Raw genomic sequence first — 12,524 nt, 5'->3', positions numbered from 1 at the left:
TTTAGGCAAGAATTAATAGTTCTCTTCTGGATATACCTGAGATCTAGTTATGAAATTAAATAAATTATTAATTGTCTTTTCATGTTCAAAGAGAAAATTCAGAAATGTATAAAAAAGAAAATAGCCCTGGCTGGTTAGCTCAGTGGGTTAGTGTTGTCCTGATATGCCCTGGTTGTGGGTTAATCCCCGATCAGGGCATATACAAGAATCAACCAGTGAATGAATAAGTAAGTGGAACAACAAATCTCTCTCTTTCTCTCATCAATAAAATTTAAAGAAAAGAAAAACCACCCACAATCCTATAACCCAAGTACACTTCTGGTGTATTTCCTTGCAGACTCTCCTCCTGGCATGGGCAGTATGCTCGGGGTCCCTGTGACAGAGTAGAATTATGTAGCACAGTTCTGCGGCTTTGGAGAGGTGCCTCGGGTTCTCCGTGTGGAAGCCGTTATCCACGTCTCCCAAAACTGTGTTCTTTTCTAAACATTTTAATGTTATTTGAGTTGGGAGAAGCATAGAAAATCAAACAGCTGGAAAACAAGCTACAAACTATCGAGGTGGATGATGTTTAATTCGGAGCAATTTGATAGAGAGGGATTTTTAAGTACAAATAGGCTTCACACAAAGGTAGACAACTACAGTGACAGAAAACAGCTCCTGGCAATTTTACCCAGAAAAGCCCATCTGGGTTATGCGAGCACAAGACCGAGCAGCCCTTGGCCCCCGTGGGTATGTGCACCGGGAAGGTAGGAAAATCTGTTTTCTCTTGGCTTGAAATTCAAGGTCCCTAAAACATAGAGAAGGAAGAAGTCCACAAGGGTCTTTCAGTGAAAGTAAGCTAAGCACCCACTTTTCTTTTCAGAGCAAGCAGAAGCTAGAGTCTCTTCATGCTAAAATTTTGTGACCGTATCTCAGGCTGTTCTTTGGCCTCGTGTTGCGTAGCCACGCCTTGAAAAGCCGCCGGTTGGTCCATGCAGCCACACCACTAACCACACCATTCACCTAAGAAGCAGCAGAAATAATATTTGATGATTCATAAAGTGATTCACATCCCATTTAATACCAGTGCCAAATCCAGATTTTGTACAGAATTCTCGGGAGAAAATAATTAGTCCTTCGTACAGTTAACTTGACAAACCTAAGCAAACACGGTGGTGATTGACCTTGTACCTCTATATCCTTGGATTAGAAAATACAGCCCAGTGACTGTTAAACACACTGGGAACCTTGAGGTTCTGAGGGACAGGATTGTGTTTATAGCACATTCCAGTGTGAAATATTTTCTGACCTACAGCCTTGACCATACAATGCAAACTAGTAACGCTACAGTGAGCCTGTAGTCCAGAAGGTACCGTTTTCATACTCAGTTTTATTTGTAACAAGTTAGACGCCGACATCACTGCTGTGCTCTTTCTGTTATGAATCCTACTGTGTCAGTAATTGCATGGTTGGTTAGATTGATGTACCATAATGATTCAGTATTTGAAATGATGAGGCATGTCTCGTCTCTTTCTCTGTGAAATTCTAATTTGTAGTGAGTGGCTGAGAACACTCAGATTTGAATTATTCTGTTTATCTGAAAAGTCACTTATTAAATAAAGAAGATGTTAGTAATTTTTAAATCAGTGGTTGAGTCAGCTTTACTTTTTGGTTTGTAGACCAAAAAGGGTTAGTTACTTTGATGATGCAGCCTCCAATTTTAAATCAACTGTTAATGGGCGAATAAAACCCTGTGTAATCCAGACATGGCATTTAAGGAATAGTTTCTATCATTGTTTATCATTGAAAAGCAGCAGACTCTATATTCTTAAACTATTACTTCTTAAGCATGTTGATAGCCTTTCAAGTATCCGAGTATCTCAGATCCTGTAGGTCTTGCTGGCTGATACTGTTGGTAATATTTTAGAGCACTGAATTGTGCAACTAAGAAAAATTAAACTTAAATTGTATTTATACCCAAATATAGCTCAATCAGAGGAGATTAAGAGGTTTTCCTTTGTATATGAAACTCTATTTTAAAATAGCTACCAATTAGATAAAATAAAGAATAAGAAGAAAGGTATGTTCTTTTTTAAAAGAATAAAGCTTCTTTTACAATAAAAATGGGGTTCTTTTTTCCATTTCAGTGTAAAACCTGTTCTGAGCCAAAACAGATAACCAGTTCGTCTGCCATTTACAACAATCCCAATCTCATCAAACCAATTCCAGTGAAGCCCAGTGAGAACCAGCAGCAGCACATACCTCGGCCCAGCCAGGTACTCAGTTCTCTGCTTTTCATTCACGGTGTCTCTACAGGGTTCTTAACGCACGTGCACCCAGAGTACGTCAAGGGAGGGCCAGGTGCTGTTCGAAGGTGCTTTAAGGTAAATCCAAAAACAAAGAGATTTCAAATTAGAGATATTTTTATTATTAATAATTTACTCTTCCTCAAAGGGGGTTAAAATTTTTACTGTTGGCGCCCTGGCCGGATTTGGCTCAGCAGTTAGAGCATCGGCCTGTAGACCAGAGAGTCCCAGGTTCGGTTCCCGCTAAGGGCATGTACCTCAGTTGCAGTTTGTCCCCGGCCCTGGTTGGGGTTGTGCAGGTGGCAGCCACTCAATGTGTCTCTCTCACATCGATGTTTCTCTCTCTCTCTTCCCCCCTCTCTCCTTCCCACTCTGAGGATAGATGCAAAAAGTATCCTCGGGTGAGGATTAAAAAAAAAAATTTTACTGTTGGCATTTACCATACTCTGTGCTAATCTCTTGTTGGACTTGAACTCCTTACAGGATAATGTATTTTTAATTTTTTTTTTAATCCTCACCCAAGGACATTTTTGCATTTATCTTCAGATAGAGTGGGAGGGAGAGAGGGGGAAGAGAGAGAGAGAAACATCAATGTCAGAGACACACATCGACTGGCTGCCACCCACACGGCCCTGTTGGGGCCAGGGACAAACTGCAACCGAGGTACGTGCTCTTAGTGGGAACCGAACCTAGGACTCTCTGGTCTGTGGGCCAATGCTCTAACCACTGAGCCAAACTGGCCAGGGCAAGATAATGTGTTTTTTTTTAAAAACTATTAACATCGTCAGAGTTAACAGAACTATTACCCACGAGGCCCGTATTCTGCTGAGGTTGATGGTTGGTTTCCCAGGGCCACTGTGAAAATGACAAGCCAAGACAACAAAATTTAGTTTAACGTTTCTCAGCACCTCCTTTGTACCAGGTACGATGCTAGGCTACTGTGTACACAGACCAGTTTTCTGTCCTAAGGAGTGGCATAAACAGCCTCTTTAGACTTGATGATTTGTCATTATATTTGCATCTAATTATAAATATGAGAGCAGTTTTTATATGAATATATATTTCAGAATAGTAAAGCATTAACAAAATTGCTAATTTGTGAGTCCCATTATTATTTCTTTTAAAGATTTTTTTTAAAAACTGATCTTTGGAGAGAGGAAGGGAAAAGGGGGAGGGAGGGAGGGAGAGAGAGAGGAGAGGGAGAGGGAGAGAAACATTGATGTGAGAGCAAAACATCAATCAGCTGCCTCCTGTACACCCCACAGTGGGGATCAAGCCTGCAACCTAGGTATGTGCCCTGAACAGAGAATTAAACCAGCAGCCTTTCAGTGTATGAGGCAGTGCCCAACCACCTGAGCCACACCAGCCAGGCATGAGTCCCATTATTGATTGTAAATATAATATGACTGTTTCCATTTTTTATGGTTACTCTTCATTAAAGAATTGTTTAAATCAATTTTGAAAATGAACATGGAACCAAAAGACCTAAAGATTGGCTAGTAAAAGTCTTGTATTGACTTTTTTTTTTTGCAATAAGTCTTTTCTAATTATTTTTTGCTTTTTTTATTGGTTGCTTTCCATGGAAATTTATTCTTTTATTTAAATTTTTTTTCTTCTTTTTAAATTCATTTTTATTGTTGGAAGTATTACAAGTGTCCCTCCTTTTCCCCCCCATTGACACCCCTCCTCTCTCCTGCCCCTATCCCCTGCCTTCACTGTGCTGTTGCCCGTGTCTGTCACTTATGCATATATGCATAGCAGTTCTTTGGTTTATCTCTGCCCCCCTAACCCCCTTCCCTCTGAGGTTTGTCAGTCTGTTCCCTACTTCCATGTCTGTTATTTTAATAGAGAAATGGGAATATGTTGATTTGAGAATGAAGCTCCTGTTTTCTTAGCCCAGTAATATAGAAAGCAGCAGAAGATGACAGAGAGCAGGAAGGAAGCAACTTTATAACTGGCCGGGCCAAGGTAGATTTTATGATTTGATAGCTTTTTAAAGCTACTAACATAGTTTTTCAACCAATGGTAGTTTGCACCAATTCAATGCCAACAGGAATCCTCAATTTGGGGTGTAGTGAAGAAGGAAACTTTATTCAGAGCAAAGCAGCTCAACTGTGATACAGCGTGGCTGTGGAAAGAGCACAGCTGTGGAACAGCTCGATTGTGATACAACACGGCTGTGCACACACGCGCCAGTGAGGCAGCACTGGGCCAGGTAGCCTTGTCACCAGGCCCCTCTTCAGCCAGGCAGCTCTTCTCTGCTCTGTTCCTCGATGTTCTGCTCTGCGCCAGTCTGCTGTGTGCTCTGCTGGTCTGTTCCACTCGGCTCTGCTCCTAAGAGATATCTTCAAGATTTCAGCTCCACCAGGGAGTCTTCCATCAAGTGTGCTCCTAGAACCAGTGGGGAGCTGGCTTATGTAGACAGAAGTCTCCGCCCCTGTCCCTGATTGGCCTGTCCTCATGCAAATGAGGACTCCAAATCCTCACAGTTTGATTGGTCTAAAAGGCAATGTCCTGATTAGTCAGAATAGAGCCACTCTAGTTGGTCAGAGCTGCACAGCTCTGATTGGATGGGGAAAGCCTCAGTCCTATTGGTTGAAATAGGATTCCAGGAACACCTTTATAAGGGCTGACTCAGATGGCAGGAACAGTGCAGGCAGGCTCAGTGCAGAGGCAGGTAGCTCAGTGCAGGCTTCTCCCTAAAAGTGCAGTTTGCATCAGAGGCCCCAGTGCAGCATTGGCTGGTAGGCTCCTTTTTTAAAAATTTGAGCCCAAGTAGCCACTAGGAGCCCTTCTTAGCAGGTATCTTCTTTCTCAGAGTTCATGGAGTTGAAAGGATCAAGTCAGATTAAAGGACATGCTTCACCTTAAATTTCTATAATTCTATGAAAAGCTACCAGGAATTCTGAAATCCTCATGTTCCTGTGCATTCTTAGTATCTTATACTTTGCAGGGTTAGATGGACTTCCTATTGAAAAGATTATTTACCTTCTAGTGTATATAATTTTGTCCATAGCAGTTCCCAATCTGTGAACCCCAGGCCTATCAAAGCTCATATTTCTATTTTGTAAATCAACAGATACTTAAATATAACAACTATCTTGGGAGTGGTAGGAGAGAATGCTGTGAAAATTATTGGCATTAAAAAGGTTTTGTGAAGTTTAGTATAATTGTTTATTTAATCCTAATTAATCCTTTATAAATAGAAGGAACCATTGATTAGGTAAATTATGTTTCATATCGCCCATAAAACAAAATTGTATGGAGATCATTCTGGGACATTTTTATTTTTCAGACCTTAGACCCTGAACCCCAACACTTGTCCTTGACAGCGCTCTTTGGGAAGCAGGACAAAGCTACATGTCAGGAAGCTGTGGGGCCTCCGCACACCCTCCACCAGCACTACCAGCCGCAAGAGAAGCTTCCCACTAGGCCGGGGGTTGTACGTTCCCTGACCTATGAGGAACCCAGAAGACACTCATCCCCCATTGAGAAGCAGCTATGTCCAGCCATTCAGAAACTCCTGGTCAGGAGTATAGACCTCCACCCATTGTCAGAGCTGCCTGAAAACCAACCCTGCAAAAATGGCAGTGCCCATTCTGCTGGGGAAGATGTTACTGGACCTGTCCACTCAGGGCCTCCCCAGGGCATCCGGACTTCTCAGCATGTGCACAGTGCTTTCAGAACTCAGAACCTGTTGGAGAAGCTTCAGAGCGCCTCAAAGGCAGCGAACAAGTACGATCCTAGTCCAGCAGCACCTGCCAGCTCAGCCCTCCCCGGCTTCTCGGCCCTCGCTGCCGCCATCCCTGCAGCTCCAGGAAAGGGGGTGGCTCCACCGCACCTGGTACATTTTAATGGCTCCCTTCCACCTCAGGCACTAGGACAACACGCTCATGAAAGAGAACAGTGCACACACCCACGACAAATGCCCCCCATCTCTGGCAATCAGCCCAGTGGTTCTGGAGTGATCACCCCCCAAGAGTTACTGCAAAAGCTTCAGCTCGTGCAGCAGGAGCAGCAGCTGCAGGCGTCTAACCGCCCAGCCTTGGCAGCCAAGTTTCCTGTGCTCACCCAGAGCTCTGGAGCTGGGAAGCCCTTGGAATCCTGGATCGACAAGACATCGAGCACAGAGAAGCAGACTCCTCTTTTCCAGGTAATAACCACTGGGCTGGGGGTTATCACTGTAATGCAGTGAAGTTTAGAATCAGTTTCTGTGCTCTAGGGACATTTCTGTTCCGAACAGGGTGCCAAAGCCTCCTCTGTGCATCTTATTATCACCTTAACTTCCCACCTGGAAAGAGAATCTGCTTTGCTTAGCAATCTGGGAGCTTCCGTCCTTTCAGAGATACTTTATTTGTAATTAAATCTTTGCACTGTTATAAGGTCTGAAGACCTGAACGTAGGAAAGACCACAGACATGCAGTCTTTGCACTGTAATCTCTGACTGTGCAAACTTAGGGTCTGCATTGAAATCATTCTGGGGTATCACGTCTGACCTCTTCGTGTTATTTTAGTGTACAATCAATCGTTGTTTGTTCCTTTGCTTAGTAACTATTTCTGAGCACTACTGCCGGCCGGGCACTGTGCTGCCTGTGGGTGCAGAGCGGTGAGGAGCAGACACCTTGCCTCTGCGCCACGGGCGGGGCTGCGGGAAGTCAGCAGAGGGACGTGCATTAGCTCCGTGAAGGCGCGGCCTGTGTCAGTGTGTGTCCTCTGCACAGCCCATTGAAGATGGAGAGAGGGACGTGTGCCAGCCACCCCCCCACACACACACACACTTCCAGACAGGGGAAGTTTGTAATTTTCATAAACTGTCTGTCCTTCAAGGAAGATGATTCTCTATGTTCCTCAGTAACTTAGAACAGTGAGAAAACCACAAGCTATTCCATTGCCTGTGGGTAACATCTGCAGATTGGACATTGTTTCTCATTAGGATTGGTACAAATTTACTGAAAATGCAGTAGTTTTAAAAATAAATTCTCCCTATTACATGGAGCATCATGTTTTGGCAAGTAGCCAAAAAATCTTCCACTCTTTTTGAAAACTAAGATCATAAGCATGTAGCATGTCTTTGTCTCTGTGAGACACTAAGTCAGAGTGCTCTTGCTTAGTTTATTTTCTCCTCACCAGAGGATGTGTGGGGTTTTTTTTATTGATTTTAGAGAAAGGAAGGGAGAGAGAGAGAAACATTAATTGGTTGCCTCCTGTATGTGCCCTGACAGGGGATCGAACCCACAACCTTTTGGTGTACCAGATGATGCTTCAACCAACCGAGCCACCCAGCTGGGGCTATTTTTTTAATCTCAAATCTGAGTACCTATCTCTATAGAAACTGTATTTGTCACTCATCCTCATCCTCAATTCAATGTAATATTGTCTTTTTTTTTTTTTTTTAAGACGTTTTCTTTTTGATGATTTAGATGGGACACTAGGACAAGCGGGGTTCACAGTTGGACGTAAACGTCTCTCCAGGGCAGGAGTGGCTCCGAGGACGACAGTGCGCAGTGGCCCCACTGTGTTGGCCGTCGTCCTTCCGAGCGTCGTCTCGGCCCTCTCCTCGTCTCGGCCCTCTCCTCGTCATAGCAGAGAGGGACAGTTAGGTATCCACCTTCCTCGAGGGTGGTTTCTGCCCAAAAGATACCAAGGGAGTGATTATAAAATTACAGCAGCTTCTACATCACTGGCCTTTATACCCCCTTCTCGAGTTCTTATGGGCATTTGGAGGCTGGTAACAGCTCCCTCTTCTCCCTGAGTTAGACACAGATGAGAGAGCTGTGGGGTCAGTCAGACGGGGATCAGTGTCACCTGCATAACTGCAGAAGTATTGGAGATCTTGTTATTAGGTTTGTTACCAAGTGAGGTAGACAGACTCGCCCAGACAGACAAGTCACTGGCAGGGCCCTGCCCGGCCGCCCGAGCCTGGAGAAGCAGGAAGCATGTGTCCTCTGCGCGCACCAGGCCCACCAGGAAGGACTCAGGAGGGTGGCCCGAACCGCGCCTCCCTCCTGGTGGGAGGATGGAGGGCTGCTCTCACAGCGGCTCCTCCAGAGACATCGAGGTGAAACATGTGCCCCAACAGCTCGCGTGGGCTGTGGGCTGTGGGCTGTGGGAGCTTTAAGTCGCAGTTGAGACAGCCAGTCCCGAGGAAAAGGCCAGCGGTCCTGCATGCATGTTGCCAAGTGATGACAGAAGCAGAAGAACAAAGTGTTGCGCGGAGGCCAAGCTCTGTGTGCCGTGGGAACAGTGGTCACCCCGGCAGCCAGTGCGGGAGCTGCTTAGTAACCACAAGGGAAGTGCGTGGGGATCGAACAGGAAGCGGTTCTCCTCGAGCTTGCCATCTAGTGAAGTTGTGAACAATTCAGATTTAAACTCACCTATATCCACTCTTGCAAGTGAGCCCCTTTGTCTCTACCTGTTGTTTCAATGAGTTGCTACTTACTCCTGCCCCCTTTTATGTATTTGCTGTGAGCAGGTCGTCTCCCCTCAGCGCATCCCGGCTACAGTGGCTCCTTCTCTGCTCATGTCCCCCATGGTGTTCACACAACCCCCCTGTAGCCCGCCAAAGGAGAGGGACAGCGGGCTCTTGCCCCTGGGAAGCCAGGAGCCAGCTGCCGCCTCCAGCAGCCTCCTCCTGCCTGTGCAGAGCCCGCTCACCAAGCTGCAACTGCAGGAAGCACTGCTGTTCCTCATCCAGGTAGGAGGGCCCGCCGTCTCTCCGCACGTGACCTCCTGCTCACCTGCTGCTGGCCACCTGAGCTAAGGACTCGGTTAGCCAGGGCCCACTTAGTGCTGCCCGGGAGTCAGAGGACGAAGTGACAACTCATCTAAACTACAGTGACCCTGAGCTTAGCTGGATGAGATTCAGAATACTAACTGCAGCTTTAGGTGTCTCAACACCTTGAGGATCTTGTAATTTGGAGGACCGCGTCCTCTAATCTGTCACCTGTCAGACAAGGACGCAGACTGTATAGTTCAGGACTAGGCGCCCAGCCCGAGAACTCACCGCCGGGCGCGGGGGTGACGCATCTGAGCTGGTGGCGCTCAGTGGGGAGTGCCCGCAGACTGTTGGATGAGGAGCTGGCGGGGAGGGGAGTGAGTAATGGCTGTGACTGCAAAGGCGTATTTTACAAATAATTTTGAAACCTGCTACTTAGGACAGGTTGGAATGACAGCTTCTTTGTCAGCCATGTGTCTTACTTGTGTCTAGGAAGTAATGACAAGTAGCAGCTGACGCCTACACAGAGCTGTCAGGCACTGCTGTCAGCTTCACGTACATTCATTCCCGGGGTCCTTACGCAACAGCATGTCATCCTCCATTCCAGAGACAGGGAAACTGAGCTAGTGACTGCCTGAGGTCTCCCAGCCAGTAAGTAGCAGAGTGGGACCCAGCCCAGCCTGTCTGCAGAGGCTCCTGCCCGCTGCCCACAGTGGGCCGCAGCGGGGCCAGGCCCTGGCGGGGGAGCCCTTTCTCCAGGCCTCAGACACCTCCGTGAGTGTCTCTAGGGATCTTTTTGATAGACAGTCTTCAAGAAAGTTTTTGTGGCGTTTGGCTTGAGCTTCTGCTGGCTTTTAGAGAGCAGCTAGCACTTCTGCAGCTGTCTCGTCTTAAGAAAACGGCCCCATTAGTAAAAACATTTTTTAAAGGTGATGTATTTTAGGGAGAATGGAAGGAATGGGCTAGAAATCAGCTATAAGTGTGAACGTGGAAGAATATCTGCTAAAGAGGGCCAGCGAATGACGGTGCCTCACCAGGTCACACCACCAGGATGCTGTTCCCACCTGTTAAAGCCGTGTCTGATTAAGTTCATGAGGACTTAGACAGTTCATCTGTGAACAACAAAAAGGAAAAAAAAATTTGAATTTTAAAGTTTTGTATTTCTTCTGGCTCATTCCATTTAAATTACATCGTTCCAAAGATCTCTGTGCAAGAGCCAAGACCGAAAGTCCAGAGCAGTCTTGTACATTGACAGTTAGAAGTTACCCCCCCCCCCCCCCCCGCACACAAACACGTACATTTTACTTTTCCCATGTGTGAGACGTAACTTCCTGGTGGACGGCTAGAGTCACTCAGCATTCTCTTTTGGTGCTCGCTGCTGGCAGGACACCTGGGGATTTGATGGTCACTGTGCAGGAAAACAGGGATAAGTGGCTCTCCTCCGCTGCATGAGAGAGATGCTAACTGTGTGTGGGTGCCGAGAGGGAGTGAAGGGGAAATATGGGATGTGGGTGAATTGCTAAAGCTTTAAAAAAAATTTGGGTGGGAAGCAGAAATCTCCAGAATTAAAAACAAAACGACTGATTAGACCCGTGATTCTCCCTCAGCCCTTAGCCAGGCAGAAAGGCCCTGAGATTCCCAGTCTAACTGCTGTCCACTTGCCAAGGCCCAAAGCCTTCTCTGACTAATGGGAGACTTGTGCGGGCCTTGATGAGATACCAATAAGGCATATTGCAAGTAAAATCTTAACTGATGCCAAAAGCAAAGTATACACCAGCAATCTCCTAGCCAGCCTTTGAGAACTATTGACCTGGATGGAGTCCCCCCTGTGCAGCCTTCTGCTGGGGACCCGTGTTCACCAACAGACCAGGCTTTTCGTAGTGAGCCACGTTCCATACACCACGTAGCTGGGTCGTTCGTGCCGCTGTGTGTAATAGACTGACCACCGAAAAGCCCAGCGGACTCTGGCTGTGCTGGCGTTCAGCCCCACTAACATGCGTATATGCAGGTCGGAGCGACCAGCTGTTACAGACAGACAGACCGGCCGAGGTGGGCCGCTGGGGTCAGTGCCGGTTCAGCTCCCAGACAGGAAGCCGCTGCTCCTGCCCCCACCGAATCACAATCCCTTGGGTCTTTTGGTTTTGTTTTCCAGAACGACGACAACTTCTTAAATGTAATCTATGAAGCTTACCTCTTCAACATGACACAAGCAGCCATGAAAAAGACTATGTGAAAGCAAAACGTTTTACAACCGATTTTCAAGGTCCTCCAGCTCAAGGTTCTTTCCTGTTAAGTGCTGATACCCTAAATGTTTCTGCCTTTTTGTAAAAAAAAAAAAAGTATGTGTAATATGAAGTAAAATGTTTCAGATTTTCTTTTCAGTCAAGCTTTTTTTAAAAAAAATACATCCTTCAGCGCACCTGGTACGAAGAATTGAGTGGGTAGAAGAGTGCTTTGTTCATACACACAGTAAATGCAAAGCTGAATTAGTTTTCTCTTACTCTGGGGCCGTTTCTAGAAGAATTAGCCTCTCCATAGGGTGGGCCGTTCTGGAAACTTGGTTTCTTTTTTAATAGCTCTGGTTATTCTGTGAACACAGAGAATGTCTCCTGTTCCATGGCCCCGCTCCCCGTGCCACAGCGCATGCCCACCACAAGGTGGCAGTGTCGCCCCGCAGACTAACCTCACGGCCCTCACCCCGCCTCTGGAAGTACACTGGGGTGCTCGCACCAGACACAGTTTCCCCCGAGCCTTTGAAGGGAAATTCTTTCTAAAGGGATAACTAGTTTCTGGAGGACAGTTGTTCTGATTCCACAAATAGCCCAGATTTCCAGCAACGTTGCGTTTATCCTAGCTCGTGCTGTTTCTTTTGGACCCAGCCAGCAGAATATGCCTGCCTGTGCTTCCAGGTGAACAGTCTTATCATTTTTAGCAAAACGTGGTGAGAGGAAGGTCACAGGATTTTAAAGCCTTTTCTTAGCCTCTGAGGATAGGTGGTGGCTCAGGGCATAGTGATAAGGATTCTTCAAGCTATGTAGCAGACCGGTCTTTATGTTCAGAGCCGAGGAGCTCAGTGTTGGGAGGGGTCAGAAGAGCCCTTGCCAGAGTGGGCCTGGAATTATTCCCTGCTGAGTCTTCATAATACATGCAACTTGGCAGCTCTGTAGCCCTTTTATTCTGGATCATATGGATGACTGCACAGAGACAGGTTCTATTCTCATTTCACAGGTCATAAAAGGAGGCACGGGGAAGGTTTCCTCAGCTCCTGATGCTGAGGCTAGGGCTTTTATCTTTAGACCTTTATTTAGACACGCTATCAAGCACAGGGTTTATTAGAAGACCCCTCCCCACTCCCACAGCAGAGTACTTCTGAGGAGAGGTGGGCGGAAAGGCCGCGACTCACTGAGCCTGTCGGGAGCCACTGTCCAGGTGGAAGAGTCTGCAGTCATCCTCCTCTGTTCGGGAAGGGACGGTTTCTTTTGTTTCTTTGATTTCTCCTACAACCTCTAGCACAGTGAAAAATC

The 12,524-nt window shown here is 46.5% G+C and overlaps 1 protein-coding gene across 2 annotated transcripts in view; it reads left to right on the top strand.

The window, feature by feature from the left end:
- DCP1B (decapping mRNA 1B) overlaps window positions 1-11,247 on the top strand; it is a 53,590-nt gene extending 42,343 nt beyond the window's left edge. Inside the window, exons 6-9 of one of the 2 annotated variants that reach the window (XM_036252829.1) lie at window positions 2,127-2,255; window positions 5,581-6,438; window positions 8,758-8,979; window positions 11,153-11,233. In XM_036252829.1, coding sequence (XP_036108722.1) covers window positions 2,127-2,255; window positions 5,581-6,438; window positions 8,758-8,979; window positions 11,153-11,233 — 1,290 coding nt within the window. Of the gene's footprint in view, window positions 1-2,126; window positions 2,256-5,580; window positions 6,439-8,757; window positions 8,980-11,152 lie in introns of both variants that reach the window. The other variant, XM_036252831.1, reaches the window with a different exon arrangement.
- The last annotated feature ends 1,277 nt before the right edge of the window (window positions 11,248-12,524 follow it).

This window comes from Molossus molossus, unplaced genomic scaffold (assembly GCF_014108415.1).
Source record: "Molossus molossus isolate mMolMol1 unplaced genomic scaffold, mMolMol1.p scaffold_m16_p_10, whole genome shotgun sequence".
Taxonomy (NCBI): Eukaryota; Metazoa; Chordata; class Mammalia; order Chiroptera; family Molossidae; genus Molossus; species Molossus molossus.
This window is presented reverse-complemented; position numbering and strand designations above follow the sequence as displayed.